Source organism: Pyrgilauda ruficollis, unplaced genomic scaffold (assembly GCF_017590135.1).
Source record: "Pyrgilauda ruficollis isolate IOZ18807 unplaced genomic scaffold, ASM1759013v1 scaffold13, whole genome shotgun sequence".
NCBI classification, from domain to species: domain Eukaryota; kingdom Metazoa; phylum Chordata; class Aves; order Passeriformes; family Passeridae; genus Pyrgilauda; species Pyrgilauda ruficollis.
In genome coordinates, this window is record NW_024511432.1 from 3,211,252 (window position 1) to 3,233,863 (window position 22,612).

Below are 22,612 nucleotides of genomic sequence, written 5' to 3' on the forward strand. Positions count from 1 at the left end.
GTGGAAATGCGGCTGATAAGATTAAGAATAGGACAAGCAAACCTGATAAGGACTAAGAGTATAAAAAAAAACCAAACCACCACCACCAGAACACAGGGAAGAGTTACCCACTGTCTCATATTAGAACAATCAGCTTTAATTCCTTTACTAATAAGCATGAAAATAATCCTAGATTATTGCTGCTGGCTTCCAAATCTTTTTAACGACAGATGATTCACAAGTAGAGAAAATTATGCCCGTCGGTATTAAATTTGACACCATTATGTTTCATTGTGCCACTGTCTCACATTTGCAGCCTGATGAGAGGTCTTGAAAAATCAAATAGTAACAACATAAATAAGTACACCTGAATTCATTAGCCCAGAATGTTTAAATTGTCTCACTTGTCCTTTAATGCACACCATGGGAAACATTTTTTTAGGTCTCTTTCCTGTGTCTCCCTCACAGAAATGGTATTTCAGTAAAACAACATGAACTCATGTCTGGTTTTCATCTACTCATGTTAATATGGGGACAAGAACAAATTCAAATAATTGGTCAAACAGCGTTTAAGGCTACATCCTTTCAAATTAATTTTTCCGTAATTTCTCTCTGTCATAATGAACATTTTCTAATGAACTAACACTTGTTTTTGCTGATGTTCATTCCACTTAAAATCAAACAGAGAACTTAAGTTTTTACATCAATATGTAAAGTCTTTGCATTTTTAAACCACTGCAAAATTATCAGCACAAATAAGCTAAATTGGTTTAAACCAAATTACACATTCATTCAGGTCTGGATGCTTTTGTGGTATGCCTGGGAACACAACTTCAGAGTAATTTAGCTTCTGCTGTACTTTACACAATTGGGGTACCTTTGAAAAATTTCACTTCCCCTCTTCTGGTAATGTTACTTGCCCAACTTCTTCTTATCATAAACTTGTGTAATACTATTGCTTTTTGGGTTTCTCAGGTCTCCTCTTTCCTTCCAAAACCATGGTATTTCATGGAACCAAAAACCTCAACTCCCTTCTTCTCTGGTGATTGCAGGTAAGGTAGTTCATGAGTTTATGTAACAGTTGATAATACAGATTCCTACAAAGTAGTAAGCAAAAAAAAAAAAAATACAAACCAGAGAAACCACGCTGCAAAGAAAGGAAAAAAAACCCCAAAACCCCAAACCAACACAATAAGCCTTGGACTAGCCAGTCAAAGCAACATGAGATGCAGGGGCACCTCAGCCTTGTCTCAAGCACTGTCACTGTGTAAACACCACCAGAATTCTCACAATGATATTTCTCACTTTCTTCTCTCAATTCAAACATTCCCAGCAGTCTCACTGAATCTGAAGATGCTGCTGCTTTTTTACTCTTGCTCACTTGCCAAGTGTGCTGTGGGAACTCTCACCCACACCTTTCACTTCTGAGAGTGTCCTTACTACCAAGCTGGTCTGCCCCCTCTGATGAATTTTAAGACAGATGCAGTAAATGTATGTTTTGAGCACTGAATTTTAACAAATATACATGCAGACATTCCCTCAAATAGCCTGCAGCCTCATGCATCCTTCCATCCATATGGAAACTGTGGTTAGAGTTAGAGATGGGAAGCATCAGGCACTGTTTGTAAAAGCAAATTTAAAAAGAAATTTTGGGTTTGCCTACTATAAATATTTGTACACAGCAAATGCTGAAATCCTTAGAGGCAAGTAAGCAGTACCACACACAGAAACTATGGTTTAATGTATGCAATAGTAGGCAGCCATCCACCACCCCCTCAATCTTAATTTAGTTCACAACATTTTGAACATTGAAGTTTCAAAGCCTAATCTATATCTGCTTTTATAGTGCTATGGTAAGGACATTTTTCAAGACTCTGTTCTAAATAATACTGTCAAAACCAAGCTGATACAGAAATCATTAATACTGCCCTAGCTACCCCCTTTAAAGAAATACCTATTATCTCTTTGCTGGAAAGTAGTATTTTTATGACAAGATAATTTTGAAGGTGCCAGCACTAATGGAGACAGCACCCTGTAAATTCTAGAGCTATGCAGGTTTGCTCTATTATAGGGCAAGAAGAACAGAAGGTCTTACATTGCAATTAGTGTTGACAGCCTCAGGAAATGGTGCTCAGGCATGGTTTCCATTCCTCCAGATTCCTCTCCCTCTGCAGATTTAAATAACACGGTCACAGGATAAAGGTTTGTCCTAATTAACATTGTCCTAATAACATTTTGTTGACCTGTCTCTGCATCTTCCAGCTGATGTCAAAATTTTTGAAGACAGCCTCTTGTTTGCCTATGTGAGCCGAGTGCCCCTGACATTTCTACCATGCCAAAGTGCATTTAAAATCCGTCTGATGCTTGAGAATTTCCAGCTAAATGAACAGAAACGTTTGGTCACGTTTTGTTAAAAGATTTGCAAAGGAAGAGACAGAACTGTAGCAGAAAGTGAATGGGGAGCTTTCTTCTGCTGCTTTTATTGATTGTGTGAGCTCAGGTAATCTAGGAGAAAGCAAACACCGGCGCAGGGGAGCATTAGGCAGAACTAGGATGGAACCATTAATAGGGCAGAGTGTCTGAGTGCTGGGGCTTATCCAAAGTGGCCCCTGTCACATGTCCACTTTAACTTTCCAGAACAGGTTTATATTTAGCAGGCAGATAAAATGGATGTAAAGGCGAAGTGCATTACGGTTACAGCAGCTTTGGAGATGAAGTTGTGACTCAGTACATGAACTGTAAAGGTCAACTTCTACTCTCAGTTGTGCAGCTCCTCTGAAGCTGATGAACTATGTAGGTGTTACAAGAGAATATCACCCCTGAGTTTAATAATATGTGACTACATGAATGTGACAATGGTATTTTCACTGGCAGTCTGTAAGCCTTGCATGATACAGTTGTTCTGCATGCTTCTACTTTAAAAATACCTTCCCACACTGATGATTAACTCAGACTTTATTTATTTCCCCAAGAAAATATCTTAGTCACATCCAAACAAGTGCCAGATTAGAATTAGATAGTGGGCTTGAGGTATACAAAAAAACAATGGTATTGACTTCTGTGTCAAATATTATCTATACCAACCAGGTTATGCAGTCCTTATCTATTAAGGTGAAAATTCTTTGATTCATAGAGTTATATCAAGGATATTTGATGTCAAATCAGTGAGTAATTCCAGCAGGCTGAAAGTTCTGCTAAACAAGACATATGACACTTGGAAAGGGTGTTTTGTGCTTGGGTATTGGTTTCTAGGGTTTTGGTTTTGTTTTGTTGTTGTTTTCTTTCTTTCTTTTTTTTTTTCTTTTTTTAAAGTATTGGAATCCAAACAAAGACATGGCATTAACAAGAAAATAGAATTTTAAGAGTTTACCTATGTTCATGACCTTGTGAATCTGCCTTAGAGTAGGATGATGCTCACACCAAATTTTATTAATTAAGAATTAACTGTCTGTTGACTCCTGAGTGTCTTAAGAATTTAGAAGAGAGTAAAAAAAAAAGGCCAGTTAAGAAAGTGAAAAAGAAAAAATACCCTAACATATACATCACATTTCTGGAGAAAATGATGAAGACCATTTATTTTTCTTATATAAATAATTCTGCATTTTTTAGAAGGATTGAATTTTCTTAACAAGGATTAAGTAACAGCAAGCAGGTTTGGGACTCTTTCAGTTCTAGAACTTTTAACACAACTCTTCACACAAGTATCTGAAAAAAATGCACTTAGGGATGTTCCTAAATCCCATCTCCTGGTAAGAGTCCTTGTGACTCAGTCTTCATGCCATGCTGTAAAATAACCACAGGGCTTTCTATCAACTGCAAATGGTCTCAGTGGCACTAGTTCATGACTTTATAGACCCAAAAATAAGCTTGTTGCATTTTTTTTTTTTTCACAGTTAGGTCTAATAGACCATTTTCTTCCCTTCTTTGTACCTTTCCCCCATGGTGAAATATTTTCTAATCTGTTTTCCATCTTTAGATATTAAATGCAACTGCTACAAAACAAGCATCCTTCACAAATAGCCCCAAGATAAAGAAATTCAGTAATCCATTTTTTAGGACTACAAAAAAAACAGTCGCAGGGGAAACTATAAACATTTTTTTTCATGTTTTCCAGTGTTTGATGCCAGGTAAGAGTGTTGCTGTCTTTTTTGAATCTGTCAGATTAGACAGAGGTTTTACTACAACCTGATACAAGAACATAGACTACAAGACATGCAGCAGAAGGCCAGAAAAGCTGCTAAAGACCTAGAACAAATAACAAAGAAACAAATACACAACACTTCAGCCATCATAAACTTAATCACATTATGTGCCTTTGAATACACTGGGTTCTTCCAGCAGAGGAAACAGGAGCTTCTTGTTTTTGTGTTAAGTTCTCTCAAGAACAACACCATTCCTGTTCAAGGAAAGGAAATAAAGTTACAGGCTGGATCAGCCAGAAGTGCTTCCTCCATTCAAGGTGCCAAAACAAAACACATGAATTGTTGACAACAATGTGAAAATGCAATGATAGAACACCTGAAAGTTAAATCAACATTTTTCTCCTATTGTTTTAGGTCCAAACATACAAAGGACTGATTCATTGTCAAATCCTGGAGCCAGAAAGAAAATCAGCCTCTGACTGCATTGTTCTGATGGAAAACAATCAGCTTGCCAGCATGAACTTTCTTCAAGTGAAAGAAATTCAGGAACTAAACCCAAACCAGTCAGGAACAATTTCACTGCCAGCAAAATTCTCAGCAACAGCAGGCCAGAAAGTAGTTAGAAAATACATGGGGCTTCCCTATCTCTGAACAGCCACTTTCTTCTCAGTCTGTTCTCAATCAAGAGTTAGTTTTTCCTGTCTTCTGGACTGTCTACCATTTGTGAAAGTTTCCAGAGCTGTCAAAATAGCTGACTTCTGCCTGTAAGTCAAATCCATTCTGCATGATGAAAAGCCTGAAATAACAGCCTAATCTAAAGCAGAACCATCCCAATGATGGGAATAGGGCTGTTACTCCCAGAAGGATCTTACACATCTGACTGTTCCATGTTTTTAGATGCTCTGAACAGCAATTTAGTTTCTAGATATTTATGAGCTCTTCCCCTCTGCAAATACCTGAATGCTGCTGTTTGCAAATGCTTACCTCAGACTCTGATGGGGCTGAACACAGCAGCCTCCTGCTGTCCATCAGGGAATGCTTCATTCATGACTACAGCTGAGGGAACAGTGCAGATGAACCTTCAGTCACGAGGCTTCTGCTCATTCACCTCCTCTGAATCACACATGCAAGACTTACAGGTAACAACAAAAATCAGCATTTTATATCCTCCAACTAACAGAAGATGGTGGGATCATCACTAAGCATGGGAGCTGTACAGGAAGGAACAGGACAGAGTGAGACATGCTCAAACCACTCTAGGGTTTGGGTTTTTTAAATATTTACAGTAGCAAAAAATATTTTCTCAGTTAAACAAAATACATTACAAAATATTAAGGCATTAGAATAGAATCATCATACTTCAGGTGAATTTCTACTGGGTGTTATGACACTAGAAACCTTAAATCACCCCTACAGGAGAGGTGGATGGCAAGATTGAGGAAGAAAGCAAAGGAACCCTGTCCTGAGAGTCTGTTGTAGAGGTGAGGCATCTGCCACAGAGCTGAAACTGCTCTGCAGAGGCTCTCATTCCACTGCATGTACAAGGCAGAGATTACATTTTGAGCTGACGAAAGGTTTGAGACAGAGAACCTTTTCGCACCTCCAGAGATCAAGAACTGACATTGTAGGATAAGTTTTGAAAGCTTTTCAGTGGGTAGAGATTTTGTAAACTAAAATTAAGATGTTCAGGAGCAATGGGTGGTACTTGCCAATAGGCACTGGATCCCCCACCCTGGCCTCTGCAGGCAGAGGTCATGGCCATTAAAACAGAAGGCAAAAAATGATTGAAGTTAACTTTATTCCAAAATATGTATAATTTACAGGACTGAATAAGTGCTTCATTTGTGAACAAAACATTTCAATACTTGTGAATAACTTACTAGTAGTAGTTGTGTGTAACACTTCAGTTTCCAACAGAGAGAAATATGAAACAGTATTTTGGCACAAGGTTTTCTCTGCATGCAATAATGTAATTACAAGTTTCACAGTTACTAGGACAACATTCCTTCTTTGGGATTGTCACTTGTAAAATAGGTTTAAGAAATGAATGCTTGATTTTGTCTGGTCACTGCAAGTTTACTGGCTTAAATAGCAAGAACCAAACATGAACATCCTTTGAAAACTAGATTTGTCCACTAAATAAAAAAAATCCCACCAGTAACGAAAAGAAAAATATTTTAAGGACATTTCTCAGCCTTGCTGAGATTAACTCACACACGCTTTGGGAAAGACTCACCCATGAGATTTATTACTCATTCATTCCAGATAATTACAAACTTAAATGAGATTGTAATCAGGTGTTGAAGTCTTTAAGCTGTAAAGATATGGCCATATTTCATACCTAGCTTTATCACAGATGTACTTGCAGATGTCTGTAGATAGAGGTACTGTCAATCTAGCTCTGCATGCAGGTGCTTGAGGCATGTAAAGCACTGGATGTTGTGAAATGTAGAGCTGGCATCCACAAGTCATCTGTTATATTCCACAGCTAGTTGTTGCAGGTACTGTAAAGCCAGCATATGGAAAACGGTCACAAGTAAAGGGACTTCTGTTATTTAACTCAGCAGTTCCTTGAGGCGTGTCCACCATTTCAGGCTGTCTGGTTACATTTTCAGTGAAGAGTCACACACACAAACACAAACATTCCCTCACCCTGACTGCGGGGCTGAGCGCAGAGTTCTGTTCATTGCACAGCAATGGCACTTGAAACAAGAGAATTCAGTCCTGTTCTAAGCAGCAAGTCCTTCTTGCACATATTTAAATTCACATCAACTCTTATAAAAACAACAACAAAAGAAACAGAAGATGCATGACTGCACCATACACTGGTTTGCTACCATTAAACAGCCGTATCCTCACAGTGCTCCTGTTATCAATGGCAGCCTGGTTACTGGAGGCCCATCCTACCAGGACACAAGCATAGCAGCACCTTAAACCAAACAGGAATGAAAAAGCTTGCAAGGCTCAGAATGGTATCAACAGTTTGGTGTGAATGTATTTGGAACAGTAAATGGTACATTAAGATCATGTTTAAAAAATCAGCACACATCAGAAATATATTAAAGCAAAGGAAGCTGTACAACCTTAATGATGAAGGCAAGCACATTTAATTCACCTCAGAGTTGCCATTTCAGGAACATGTTCTTTTGCAAGTTGAGCACTCTATGTTGATTCAGTATCAGTTCTATTAAATTTCCTTACATTTAAAAGGCTATGAAACCCCCTCTAGCCCCCTAAGCCCCCAGTCCTGCCAACTCTTACATTTCTACCCAGCCTCACAAAAAAATCAATTCACATCTTAGCAGCATAAGGACTCAGAACAGTGGAAGGCAGCCATCATTCTTTGTTCTCTTGCCCCTACACAACTGGGGTCCATATGACTAACAAGGAAATTCAGCCTCTTGTTTCCAACAGAAAAAAAAACAAAAACAAACCTGTGTATTGTGACTTGAAACAAAAATTTCTAAGGAGTCAGTTACATACATTAATTTACAGACACTGATCAAGTTGTTAAAAACTTAACGAGGTTTCACAAGGTTTCTTTTGCAGCTGTTTAATTTACAGCTGCAAGTATATATACATTTTTTTAATGCTTTCATATCCTTTGGAACTGAGAATTTTCTAAACTCAAGCAGCTTCACATAACTAAGAATATGTAGCATTAGCAAACTCTGACTTAAAACTACCAATTTTTCTAGGCCAACACAAAGTTTTGGGGAGGACTTCCTCCCTACCCACAGCAAAAAGTATTTACAGGTGTATTAGCAGAAATAGACACAAATAAAGCTGTAAGAAGAGGAAACACCTACAGCCAGACAAACTTTCAGCATTCTGACAAACAAATATGGAAGACAACAAGATAGACCTTTCATTTTTCAGCTTATTTATGCTTATGTTCTCGCAGAATGCAAGTCCCAAATCTGCTGTTTTCTTTGTTTGACACTATACATTAAAGAAAAGCACAAATGAAACTACAAAAGTACTACATCAATTTTATAGTAGTGTTACACAGGCGTCAGGATCAAGATCCAGCAACCACAGCTTAACAGAATGAAGCAGGAAACACAAAGGGTAAGTACACATAACATTAGAATCACTTCCAGATAAAAAATTCTGCTAAGAGGCTACAGAGACTCTGATGTTACTTTCTATATAGCAGCTCTAATGGCAATAGAGGATACAAAAAAGAGTGAGATAGTAAGTCACTGCTGACCAATACTTACAATACAGTACCTTGAAAATCAAATCAGAGACAAACTGCAGAAAAAGGGAGATAATTATCACTTTAGTTCTACCCAGAAATGGTTGTGTCTGAAGTTTATTTTATAACAAAGGCAAAAACAGAAAATCAGCCTTTTGCAAGAGGCTCTCTTGAAAAGAGAGCCTTTTTGTTTAAATGTGAAAAATTCGTAATATTCAGCAATAGTGTTTCAGATCAGGTTTCATGAAGTTTCCTGTGGGATTCACCAAACTATGAAGTCTGGCTGCAGTCTTCATATTTTCACAAAAGTACTTCATAAATCCAAACTGAGTGACATATGCCAGACATGCACGATCCAAACCTGTTTTTTAAATGAATAATTTATGGAGAAGCAAATTAGTGAAGAAAAAAGTTAATTTTGGTCAGAAGTTAATTTTGTCTTTCCTAAGATAGTGCAGACATTTAATAATTTCTAAATACTGCACTTTCAATAAATGACTTCATGTTGTAGTACTGTGTTCACCTAATTAAAGTCCAAACTGTTTTAAATAGAATGAGTGAAATGATTGTGATTTGCATGTTCTAATAGAATACACAAAGCTCAGAAAGACTTTTAATTAAAAAGTATAATAACTGGGTAATGATTACATGGTAAGATTTCATACACACAACTTCTGGGTCTTTTCCTGACAGTCCCTGATGCTAAGAGCTTTGGTTTACACAATAACATGGCAATTATCACTCTAATTTCTCAATTAGTTTCAAAGTACTTTAAACCTTGCTGGTCTCTCAGATGGCTACAATTCAAACCCTTCAGCAATTCTGCTCCTCAGCACCCAAGATTGCTTCTCTTGCAGAGTAAAGGCTGACTTTCTAAATTCAGAGGTAACAAACAGCTTCTACAGCTGTGGAAAATACCCTTTTCCCAAACCAGGTTTATAGTGACTACCTCTCTTTCACATGTCAGTACAGACAACTTGCATATGGGAAACACAGAAATCAGTGTATGAAGAAGCATTCTCTGGTATTGCAGCCAGGGGAAGGAAAAACACTTTAAAATGTGAAGTTGCAACATTACTAGAAAGATATTGCAACAGAATAAATTAACCTAATTTTGTTCTTTATCTTATCTCTCAATTTCAAAGTAGGCAAGCAAATATGAGTCAGTCATCTTCACAAGAAACAAAATTACAAGTGAGGCCTTCCTTTTTTAAATATATCCCACCCTTCAGAAGAGAACTCAACAGACATTGTGAAATCTGGGGGCATTCCCCACAGCAGAGTGACTTTCTCCTGAGGAACTGCAAGATTCCATTCTGCAGTTTCTTCAGCCAGACTGGAAGTGTCTGAAATCATACCTAGAAATGTTGAAAAATCAAACAGGCAACACAGATGGGGTCTCAGGAGGAAAATGTGAGTTTCAGGATTAATCTGAAGAGATTATTTCAGCAAAGACACTCACCACAGCAATATAAAGACTATTAGGAAAAGACAAAGGGAAAAAAAAAAGGATAAAAGAAAGGTATTGCTCATCTGCAACAAAAACAAGCTGGCTGCAATGGATGAGTAACTTAACTCCCACATCCTTGAACTGAGAATATGCAGCACAAAGCATAGGGAGTCCTCAAAACCTAAGGCTTGGACATACATTTGCTGCTGGGCTGCACAGTAAATATGCAGCCAATAGCTCTCCTCTAACAAGGGAGGAGTGAAGTCTGTTACAGACCCAGGAATTTGACACACAGAGTTTTCCTTTAAGGTTACAGAAACTAAAAGTTGTCCAGTACAAAACCAGAGGCCTACATTTCACAGATATTATAGCAAGAGATAAAAATTACTTAAGGCCAAATTCCAACATACATTCACAACTGGCTTAATGTAAATGAAAAATACTGCAAACAGTGGCATTAGGGGCAACCTAAACATTAAAAAAAAAGGTGCCAAGAGGTCATATGCTTCTTCTCTGAAAAATCAGTTTGTGTGAGTTTGACTATACTCAGGGAAACTGTGAAAGCTGCAGGAACTGAGGGCTGCAGATCAAAGTGCAAAAGTAAGATAGAGCTGTTCTGGAAGGGCTTCTGTGAGCTGATCTCCCAGTTCTGCTGTATGGATTCCAACTGTTTCTGGAAGCAGGAAGTCCAAAACCAGAAGTCAAGGTGTTTTAAGGAATTTAATTGTCCATTTTTAAAGATTTCTCTTAAGTTAGTAAACCACTGTAACATTTCTCAACTCGTATCTCAATAAAGCTAGGAGAATTTCAGCAAAACCAAATTATTCCAGTCTCTGAGGCACACACATTGTAACATTTGCATCTTCAAGACAGAAATAATTTAAGCAAATCCCTTCTGAAGACTAAAAATGTTAGTCCCATTTATTATGCTAGCTAAAAGGACGACATACTAATTTTCCCTACAATTATGAATTCCATGTTCTTTTCCTACCCTTCAAAGAGCATCAGTGCCACTCAGGGAAAAAAAATACTGCTTTCTACACACTTTTTAAATAATAAATATTTTCAACAATTCAAGAATCTCTAGGTGTCTAGTGTGTTGGACAGGTATTTGGAAAATGTCAGCTTATGCAGGAGAAAGAGCTGTGAAGGCATAAAGTAAAAGAAGACAATACGGCTGATTATGTTCATGCCGGATTTAAAATACAAGCTACTAAAAAAAGTAAACAGAAGTAGCTTACACTAATAGAATCCTCCCCCGTAAGTTCAGGGAAGCATCTCAATTGAACAGGTCAGGGTTTTGGTCCAGCACATTGGAACCCTGCATGTAAGCCAGGAATAGAGAGAGAGATATAGAGAACAACTTTAAAAGTTCTTCCACTTAGATGAAAGCAGTAACAGCTTCATAAAGAAGTCTGAGGAAAAAACATAGGCACCACATAATTTTTTAAGGTTCAAATGTACATTAACATGTTACAGGCCCCCCTTTCCCCTCTATTTATACACACATAGTTTATGTAAAGTTACATATTCAATAGAGTACCTTCAGCATGAAAAGTCTCTTAGGTCAACTGCTCGTGACAAGTACATTCAATAATGCAAAGTGGATCAATTGGTAAAGCCATCTCTCCCACCCCAATAAATTAAATTCAAACCACAAGAAACAGTTATATTAGCACTCAGTGGCTGGGCTTGTCAGAGCTCTGGAACAAGGAGCACAGCTCTTCACAGGTCTGTGTTTCTACTGAACTGAACTGGGACTCCATTGTATTCCAGGCTAAGTCAGCCAGAAGGAAGTCATCCATTGCTGTCTGTGTTTCATTGCTGGTAAGGAATAAACTCCCCAGATTCTCAAAGCAGCTATCCATAGTCTGTGTCTCAGCACTACTGAGCTGGACTTTGCTTTCCATATTCTGAGCAGGTGTATTTTTAGTAGCCATATATACTTCTGTCTGGGTTTCTGTATCAGATGAGTCAGTGCTCATGGAGAAACTGGACTGTTTCAGAATACTTCCTAAAGGCAGATGGGTAGTACTGTCCAAAAAGAAATTCAAGTCTGTCTGTGTCTGTGTATCAAACATCTCCAAACCTAAGAAGTTAGAATTGCCTCGGCAGTTATATGATTGAGTGGCACTATCTGAAAATAAGAAATCAGTCTGAGTTTCAATGTCCAGTGACTCCAAAACTGGCTCAGAGTTCAGGGTACCAAGCTCACTCTCTTCAGTCTGAGTTTGGATGTTGGATGCTGAAAAGAACTCTTCAATGTCGAAGTCTATCCCTGTGCTCTGTGATGGAGCAGAAGGAAGATGTGTGTCAGCATTAGAACTGGTCTCAGACAAAAGGCCACGATTATCCAGTGACTGGCCAGACATGTTTCCTGAAAAAATGTTTTCCAGATCACTCAGCAGGTCCATTGTCTGGGTTTGATTATCTGTTGTATTTTGAGGTGGAAGTATATTAGTCTGTGTATTGAAGCTGATAAGGGATTCAGACTTAACCGTATCCTGATTCAGGCTCTTGCAATTACTTCTTTGCAGCAAGGTCTGATCTATATTTGCAGGCATTAAATTGTTTTCTGGAAGTTCAATGTGAGTAGAAACATTATATGATGAAGGAACATTGTCAAAAATGTCACTGCACATTACAGCCTGGTCCATCTGTACTCTTCCATCAATACAGTCCTGTGTCCTGCTGGTTTGAGTCTCTCTGGAAATGCCACATGTTGGAAAACAGCCCTGACTGAAAGCATCAGTCTGAGCAGCTATGGATGAAGTCAGCTTGGAAGCAGGCAGCAGTGTCTGTGTCTGTACACTGATGGGTAATGAAACCTGGGAACTGAATGACAGATCTGTCTGAGAACAAGAGGACACAGAAGAATTTGGAGTCCAGGCTGCAGCTGGTACAAAGCTCTGTGAGATATAAGATAAGTCAGTCTGTATATTTATTGAAGAAATTTTGTTCTTGTGACAAACATTCCCCAGCTCTTGCCCTGGGTTATTTGATGTAACCTTGTCCAATTCAACTTGTACACCAGTACTTACTGGCTCACGATCACCAGAAGCTGTCACTTTTGAAACAGGCATACTGTCTTTAAATACAAGTGTTTCTGCCTCCAGGGCTGGAATCAGGATTCCTATAGACTGAGGCAATAAATGAACAGTACTTACAACTGAACCTTGATTATCAACAGCCACTACAGCAGGTTTGACAGAAGAGTCTGTTGCAGATACATACACAGGCAAGTGAGCAACCTGCATCACTGGAAGTTTAACCAAAGCCACCTTGGGCTTGGGTAAAAGCATCTTTGGTGCACATTTTGGCTGCATTTGGTTTGTGAAGTTAGAACTGCAGGAGCCTTCAAGAGAGGCTGCTACTTTCACTTCAGAGGACTCCAGTTCCTGAGTGCCAGGAGCAGTACTGTGTGTATTGCTGAATGCTTCGTTTGCTTTCTCTGCCAACTGCTGATTATGAACGGAGGACTCCATTTTCCTTTTCTTACTAGGAGGATCCCTGTGAACATGAGATCAATAATTTATACTTCTTTCCAACACATAACATCTGCCTTCCATTCTTTTGAGTGACTGCACTGAAAACACCAACTGAAGTCACAGATGAGGCTAGATACGAGAAGACAATTAATCCAGATTAAAACATAAAAAGACTCCATGAAGTTCAATTTTGCTAAATGTCATTCTTCGCTCTCTCATTTTAAAAAAGAATAAACACTACCCCTAATGGAGACCTATTTCCAAATGGATGTGCAAGTTTAGATGGTGTCTTCCCCTCTTAGATTAAGCACATTGATTTGAAGACTTTTAACGTGTTATTTTGACACTGACTCAGTCTGAGCATTGGAAGGGACAAAGCTCTTAAAATATACGTACAGGTAATGATCTCTCATGGAAATAGAAAATAAAAATTAGCAATTCTTCACACAAAACTTAAATTTTGCAGCAGCTGAACCTCAGAGATAGGCTAAGCTTCAGAAAGTAGATTGCCCTTTATGAAATATATGGACATATGGAAACTATAAGTCTAACCATAGGTGGTAAAAAATACATCCACCAACAATTGCAACAATGACTAGACTGTACAAGAAAATAACCTGAACTGCATTCCACACCTCTGTTACCAGCTATACATATCTCCAAATCATGTCTACTCTCACAGAACTGTAAAAGCAGAATGCAACAAGAACCACACCCATTTATGCCAAGCACTGCAGTGTCATCAGTACTTTTTGTTTCCTATGTAGGGAAACCAGATCTTACTGATTAGATGACCACCACTGCCTTCAACAAAACAGAAACTCCTAAAAGCAACAAAGAAACTGCACACTGCTTTGCAACTAAAACAACATGATCCTAATTTCCTATTTAATAAACAGAAAGGAGACAAAAAAGCAGCACATGAGACACACAGGACTTGGTGATGAATGTATCATTACTTCACTGCGTCACTTTTACCTGTGTTCTGCAGGAATTTCATGGCCAGTTCTGTAAATGTGAGACAGTAATGCTGTTCTGCTGGCATAAGGGCACCCACAAGTACACTGGAAAGTCTTGCCACAGACCTCTATATGCCGTTTCAAATACCATTCTGTGCCATAGGAGTTACTACATTTATCACATTTGTGCTTCTTTTCAGCATGCATTTTCATAAAGTGCTAGAATACACAAGGGAAAGTAAACATTAGCATTCAGTGAAGATTAAAAAAATAAAATAATGATTGGGGAGAAAATATCTGCAAATTTCAGTTGCTAAGTAGCACTGAAGTGTAGCATTAATTATTTTTTAAAGCGTTACTACAAATAAGTTTAAAGAAGTCAATAGAGAGAATCTGAAGTTTGCAAATCTGCTGATGCTACATGCATCTTAAAAACACAGATAAACATCTACCCATTCTAATGCCATGGAAGATTTCCTGTGGACATCAATAAATCTATAGATCAACCTTGCCCAACGAGCACAGTAAGGTTATGCTGCAACATGTGCACACTCCTGAGGATCTACAACTGAGCAAATAATCTCAAGTCGTACAGGTCAACACCAGAGCAAACACCAGAATTTTTCCTTTTCATTTATGGCACCAAGTGCCAGCCACTCAACTCCTACAGGGTCCCCAGCTCAGCACAGGTAACCAACTGCAGCACAGTGCTCTTTTTGCTCTCTCATGCAGAACCAAGTCTTATATGTTTTCTTAAACAGGTTAACTAGTAAACAAATGCATTTTAATATTAAAGCAGAGAAAAGCTCTTAATCCTTGACCACTTGAAAAAGCAGTTAAAAGCATCAGCCACAGTTTAAACCTTTATCAGTTGCTACTGTAATTTTTCCCCCCCTCTCCTTTAATCTTTCTCCATCTGTTTAATTTGTGGAGAGGGGCTCTGATCTAGTTTAGAAGAACATACTGGCCTCTGTCTGATCAAAAGGTTCAAGTCCTCTAATATCAACATGCAAACATGCAAACTCATGAATCACAAGTGCACTTGGAGTTGCTGCATACAGTTCTCTAACTTCTGCTGTGAGCTGAGAGGTTATGCTTGTATCTGTATGCAAAAGTGCACACTCTTTGGAGTAGAGATAGGACTAAATCAGTGTGAAAATACTTCAGGAAACAGGAATACCTGTTTTACAAGAGAAAATTGGGAAAATGGTCTGTTTGGTCCTCTAGGGCAGCCTTCAATAGGACAGCAGTAGAATTTCTGTGAAGTTTTCAAACCCTTCCTTATTGGTGCATTAAGTTTTCCATCCTGAAAAAGAACCAGTTGAGAAGTTGACAATTCTACAGGTTTGCATATTCAAGACAATATTCAGAATACACATGAACTATGGCTCACTGAGTTTACACATCTCAATTAGCTGGAGGCACTTTCCTATGTGATTTGAAAGATCAAATGTAGTTTTTGCCCTGTGTGGATGCCAGTTTGCAAATATCCCATCAAAATTACCAGGTTCAATTACAACAAGCTCTATGGAGTAGTGGTACTGTACTATTTACTTTTACTAAGACACTCCCTGTCCTATGTTTCCTGTTATTTGAGCCAAAAAAAAATTTCCATACAGATACTACCCTAGACTGCTGATTCAATGTGGTTTTACTTGTTAGTAGCACAGTATGTGAAGCTCCATTAAGATTAGTCACTGAAACACAACACTTCCTTGATGCTGGAATTCTGTTAGCACTGTTTAGAGTTTACTTGTAATAAGAATGAAAAATGCCAAGTATGCTCTGCCACTTAATTTAGATCATAAACCAAATCTCACATAAGTCTATGAAACAACTAGTATGCTAATTCTGACCCTCAAACACTAAGAGACCAATCTATGCAGACCTTCCATGGGAGTTGTCTCACTGACCCTCACATGTACATAGAAGAAAGCAACACAATTTGCTCAAAGAAGACCTCAAAGAAGGACATGTAAGAAGGACATACTAGTGGGATTGTCCAGATTGTTCAACCACATAGAATCCCTTCCTACTGAGGACACTGGCATGGAAACCAGACAAGACATATACCTCTAGACACACCCTAACTGAAAGGGTCTCAGTAGAAGCATCAGGCACCTGTATCCGAACAAAAAATTAAAAGAGAACTATTTAAAATCTGATGCTCAGAGTAGCTGTGAGTCTCCTTCTATCCTGAGACTGAACTGGAGGCCAAACACAGTTCCTAGAACCAGTTAGTATAGTCCATGATGGCATCCCCAAGATGATTTTTCAGGGAAGAAATGGGACCATGCCCTGTTTGAACTCGGCACCTGATTTTCCTTAGCATGAGGACAGTGAGCACAGTCAGTAATGGAAGGTTAATTTCACACCAGTCACTCCCTACCTCTCTGGGCAGATCTCCAGCTGGTCGTGTTTACACAGGTTTCACCAAATACAGAGAATGCACAAAGCACAACAGTCCTCCCCATGTGAAGCAAACAAAGTATGTACCTCAGCTGCCAGGGCCCAAAGGGCTTCACTGCTCACACCCCCACCTCTTACCCACCTGCAATTACTCACAACCCAACAATGCTGTCCTCAGCCACTCATGCCTTGCTTTTGAAGTCCTCTCATTTACACCTCAGGAAGTTGGGGAGGGGGAATATTTCAATAATTTTGTTTTCCCTCAAATCATCTCTTAAACTAAGATAATTTGTAAAATGTAATCCCTTCAAGCAACATTTCAGTTATATTTCTGCACACTCAACACTGCTACCTGCTGCCATTGCCACAAGTTCATTTTTATTAGTAACATAGCAGACTCAAGCAATGTTTAGATTTAGAGCCTCTTGACCAAAATGATCAGCTACCTGCTGCCATTGCCACAAGTTCATTTTTATTAATGACATATCAGACTCAAGCAATGTTTAGAGCCTCTTGACCAAAATGATCACCTGCCATATCAAGAAAACCTCGAATAAGTCTCTAAAAAGGGAGTTTTCATGTAACATTTTTACCTTCTAAGCACCCTGTACAGCAGTTTTCCCTGTGGACAGCCCATTCATAAACAGGTCTGTTCTATCTCTGCTGAATCATCACTGTGACTATTGTTGTACCTCCTAGAGCCACTGCCCTAAACAGGAACATGACACAAAGAAATCTAGTTGTTCCAGCCCCAATTCCACTTTTTAACCCTGACTGTATACAGAACACTTTCATCACATGTCAAAGTCCTCAGGAGAAAAGATCTGCCTTTAAGTCAAAGCTATGTTTGGCCTCTCCCACTGCAGATGATACCAATACGCTGAGTAACTGGCAATTAGAGTTACTTATTCCTAAATAAAAAGTTATTAAGTGTGTTATATTTAACATCACAACCCAACAACTGACAGGGCAATATGGGAAACATGTTCAGCAACTTGACAGGTAAACCTCAGCCAGGTTATTTAAAACTACTGAAATACTAAGGTATAGAATAATACCAAGTGTTTAAAAGCTTTATAGACACCAATAAAATGCTTTTTAAACAGCTGGAACACAGCCTTTAGTGGCAGAGACCACAACACATTAGTTGTGACAAGCTGAGACATACTCTACACATGTAAGATATTGTATATGGACAGTAATCTTGCTTTGACCTATCCCAAGTCCTTGTGGCTCTAAATGGTTAATCCTGCGTCTTCTCAAAGCCCACCTGGCCAGTTCTGTTTCAGACATTCTCACAGCTCCCTTCCTTACCTATCTGATGTTATGTCCCATGTTTCTACAACATCCACCCACCAAAATTATAGGCAGATATTGGTGCAATGAACTTCTCCCAGCGCAGACACTTGCAGTGTAAGGAATACTGACACGGCTAGTGACAACAACTGGGAAAGCAGAATTAACACTCCTTGCTACAGACTTAGTCAAGGTGAACTTAGTGACGTCTTGCTTTCCTGCCCCAGAAAGGCTTACTCCAAAGGATTAATTTTAAATGATGTTGCAGTAGACTGTAGTCAACTATTTAAAACATGGGGGTTTCTGCAGCAGATGCTCAGCCATTTCTTTACTAAATAGGACATGGAGAGAAGTGCATTTATTCTTACAATAACAACCATTGTGGTAGTGCAGTATTTGAGTAACCTACCCCAAGGGTGTGCTACCCTTGCAGTTCACACTGACTACAGCCTCCCAGTTATCACAGTAATACACAGAACCCTCCCCTTTACATTAACTCTTCTAGCTTCATTTTAAACTACATACATGTAGTTTCCCTTCTTCCCATAAAATAATGTAGCCAAAAGACCAAAGAATTAAAATAAAAAATTCAAGTTTATATCCACTGCTCTCATTTTTTAAATTAGCTTATCCTCTGTCAAGGAGCCAGAAAAAATATGTATCAACACTTCATATCTTTGTTAGGCAAAACAAGCCAAATTTTTCTAATTTCCCTTTGTCAGAAACACTTGCCATTCATCACCCTTAGCAGTTATTTTCTACACATCTTCTGGTTAATTTTAACTTATTTCAATCAGGTTCTTACCCTATAGTACCAACATAGAATATCCCTCTGCCATATTTTAGGACTGCCCTTCTCACAGCAGCTTTACCCTAAATGCTCATTCGTGTATGACCAAATTATTTTGCAAGTGTTTCCCACCTCAGGTTATTTCTGTTACAAACCAGAGCTGGTCAAACCATTATCACTTCACAAGACTAAAATCTGGTACTGCTGCACTTAACTCTGTTTTTACAGAGGGTAATCTCTATGTAAATGTCCTTCCTTTGCCACTGCAATTCCTCATGGGTTTTGGTATAAAAACATCCTACTGGTGCTACTTTTATTAATGAAAATTAACCAAGTCATCCTCCCTTCTCTTCAGGTGTACTGTGTTCTCTTCTTCCCCAATAGCTTCTTACCATCTCATTTGCCAAGTTGTCTCTTCACTAACTGAATATTTCACTAATAAATGCAATCTAATAAATTATTTTTATCTGGGCAATCAGCTACCTCTTAAAAGGGAATACCAATATAAAAATATTTAGTCTCTCTTAAGCCTCAACCACATTTTAGTCTCAATTACAATGCCCTTGAAACAAGTCAAGCAGTTTCTGAAAGTTTGCATCCATCCACGTTTCAACATTTATCCCAAGCCATCACCAGATTCAGTAATTAGGCGTATGGAGTGTGCTCTAATTCTACAAGGCACTGGTGGCTAACAGCAAGCTGGGTGAGAAAGCAGCATTTGCTCACCCATCATACCCTGAGTTATGTAAGCCACCAGCTGCACTGCACGCTCAGAGCATCAGATCACAACCAAAACGACTCTGCTGACCTGAAAGAACACTTGGAACTTCTGCTGTACCTCCTCCCCACATGGACATGTGAGATCTAACACATAACACACAATAAAGCTGTTAGTTGGTACAGGAAATGAAATTAAAACATCCCAAAACACATGACAGCAAGTACACTTGACACTATTTCCTTTTGTTCCTCACCAAGGAGCACGTGTGACCCACACTTGACTCTGTAGCCATTTCACCAATACAGGGATGTTTATTGTTTATTGTTCACCCACTGAGGCTGCACTTTCAGAATGCAGCTATGAATGCTGCACTTGAAGTTTTCCAGGAATACAATTTGTCCTTGCAAGCTTGGCATTACAATTTTGGGAAAAGTAAGGATATCTTTCCGAAAGGCCCACTCTCAATGTGTGCCTGCTGAACTGTGGTTCTCCTCCCCCCCAGCACATGCTTAGCTCAGGAGTATTATGGAAATGAGGGCTTGTTTCCAAAATGGCATCCATCTGTTTTGCTGGGTTTTTTTTAGCTCAGACATTTTTAAAAAAAACAAACAAAACCCCAGCATAACAGCCCTCGGCGTTGGGATGGAAATGGTTTGCCAGCTGATAAGGTTAGGAAATGCTGCATGTTTGCACAGCACCTCACAAGTGGGGCTTTCAAGTCTTACTGCAGAAAGATTGGTGATAAGCAAGTAAAACAGCAGAAGCTAAGTCCCAAAGAACTCCTAACTACCTGTGGTATGTTTACAAAAATGTGCAAAATTGGTTATTTTCTGTAAGTAATTTTAGAGGAATCCTCAACACAATTGGTCAGCCCATTCACACACGCACACTTGTGTATTTATACAGGGTCCTGCAGTGGCCTTTCACAAGGGGAAATTTAAACAAGAGACAACGAGAAACACGTCATTATTCCCATCTGGAATCACAGAATTGTTTGGGTTGGAAGGGGACCTTGAACATCATCTTGTTCCATCCCCATGCCACGGGCAGGGAAACCTTCCACTATCCCAGGTTGCTCCATGCCCCGTACAACCTGGCCTTGGACACTTCCAGGGATAGGGCAACCTGTGCCAGGGCCTTCCCATCCTCACAATGAAGAAATTCCTCCTAATGTCTAACCTAAACCTACTCTTTCCATTTGAACCCGTTCCCCCTTGTCCTGCCACTCCAGGCTCTTGTCCCCATCCCTCCTGTGAGTTCCCCTCAGGTACCAGAAGGCCTCAATTAGGTCACCCCACAACACCCTCCTCTCCAGGCTGAACAATCCCAGCTGTCTCAGAATCTCTCGGAAGAATCCCAGTTCTTCTCAGGGTGGGGAATCACACCGCCCCTCAGTCTCACTACGAACCAAACCCGAGCACAGCCAACACGGCAGCCGCCCCCCGGACCCGGAGCCGAGCCGGCCGCAGGCCCCGGGGCGGAACACGGCGCTGCGCCACGCCAGAGCCACGCAGCCACGGTGAGGGGCCGAGCGGGAGGGGGCGGCGGGGCCGGCCCGGCCTCACGGCGGTACCTGGAGCGGGTGCGCCTTGCTGAGGTGCATGTTGAGGGCCGGGCTGTTGGGCAGCACCTTCCCGCAGCCGGGCACGGTGCACAGGATGTTGGTCCGCACTTGGGACAGCTCTGTCACCGAGGGCCGCACCAGCTCCCCGGCGGGCGGCACGTCCCTCACGGGCGCGGGGGGCCGCCCCAAGCCCCCGCCACGCCGCCCGGCCGCCGCCGCCATGTTGCTGTCAGCTGCTCGGCCCCCGCTCCGCTTCCGGGGGCGGCGGCCAATCGGCGGCGGTTCTGCTGAATATTCATGAGGCACGTGGCGCGGCCCCGCCCCCCGCCCGCCAGCGCCCCGCGGCGGCGGCTGCGAGCGGTGCGGCCGAGCGCGGGCCCGCGCGCGCTCCCGCGGCACAGAGCGCGCACACGGCGCACCGGGACGCGCCGGGAACGGCGAGCGGCAGCCGGGGCACGGCCCCCGCCCCGCCGCACACCGCTCAGGGGCTGCGCTTATTGTGCTGCACCGGGAAGCGGAGAGGCAGGCACCGATTTCTCTGCTGGTCAGTGCCAGGACACGAGGGAATGAATGGCCCAAGCTCCGGCTGGATATTAGGAAAAGGTTCTTCACGCAGAGCATGGTCATTAGAACAGACCACTCCCCGGGGATGTGGTCACAGCAGCAGCCTGACAGAGCTCCAGGAGCATCTGCAAAACACCCCTAGTCACACGGTGGGATTGTTGGGGTGTCCTGTGCAGGGCCAGGAGCTGGACTTGACAAGCCTTGTGGGTTCCTTTCCAACTCAGAATATTCTATGATTTCCTGATATTGGAATCACCAACACAACACACAGAGGGTTTTCTCCTATAGCTATGTTCAAGTTAAGGGAAAAGATGAACACCATTTTTTGGGTAAGCTGTGCCATAGGTGCAGCCCCAGGATGTGTGCTCCTCCTGCAGCCCCTGTGCCCTCAGCTGCAGGCATTCTGCTGCTTGGGGTTAGCTCACAACAGTTTGGGTCGAAAGGGATCTTTAAACACCATCTAGTCCAGCCCTGAACTTCCAAATTGATGGAAGAGACCAACTGGAATGGAGAAGACAAGATTAGTCTCCACATTCCCCCTTCTCACCTCCTCCATGGGGACACCTGCCCAGCAAGAAGGAACCCCAGAGCTGCAGGTGTTTCCTGACAAATTAATAAATGCTCACCTCCTTGCCTGGAAATCCTGCATAGTTCCTGGAATATCCCTGCCTACAGGAAGTTAGAGATAAAACATCTCTGAAAATCAGAGGTACTAAAAAGGGGATGGAGGCTGCCTTTCCCAGAAACAAGAGGCAGTAGGCCAGGTACTCACAGTGTTCTAGAGCACCTGGGAACTTTATGGTAAATCACTGCCCTCTCAGGTTGGGAACTTTACCTTTATGGTAAATCACTGCCCTCTCAGGCATTTAGGTTATTTGGGAGAGAGCATTTTGAAGAACAAGTTGCACAGAGTGAAATATATGCTGGAATCTTAATGGAGCTGAATCCTGGAAGTATGGTGAAATATGTTAAGAGCCAGCTCTTAATGTCTATCGTACCAAACCTGGAATTCTTCCACAATCCTAACATTATGTTAGAGTACTTTGTCA

At 40.7% G+C, this 22,612-nt stretch overlaps 1 protein-coding gene across 1 annotated transcript; it reads right to left on the reverse strand.

The window, feature by feature from the left end:
• Positions 1 to 5,902: 5,902 nt before the first annotated feature.
• On the reverse strand, positions 5,903 to 21,233 carry ATMIN (ATM interactor). The gene is made up of 4 exons (XM_041458868.1): positions 21,009 to 21,233; positions 15,400 to 15,525; positions 14,239 to 14,438; positions 5,903 to 13,282 (listed from the first exon to the last, which is right to left on the reverse strand). The coding sequence occupies exons 1-4, from the start codon at positions 21,219 to 21,221 to the stop codon at positions 11,452 to 11,454; spliced, it is 2,370 nt and encodes a 789-aa protein (XP_041314802.1). The 5' UTR covers positions 21,222 to 21,233; the 3' UTR covers positions 5,903 to 11,451.
• Between the last annotated feature and the right edge of the window lie 1,379 nt (positions 21,234 to 22,612).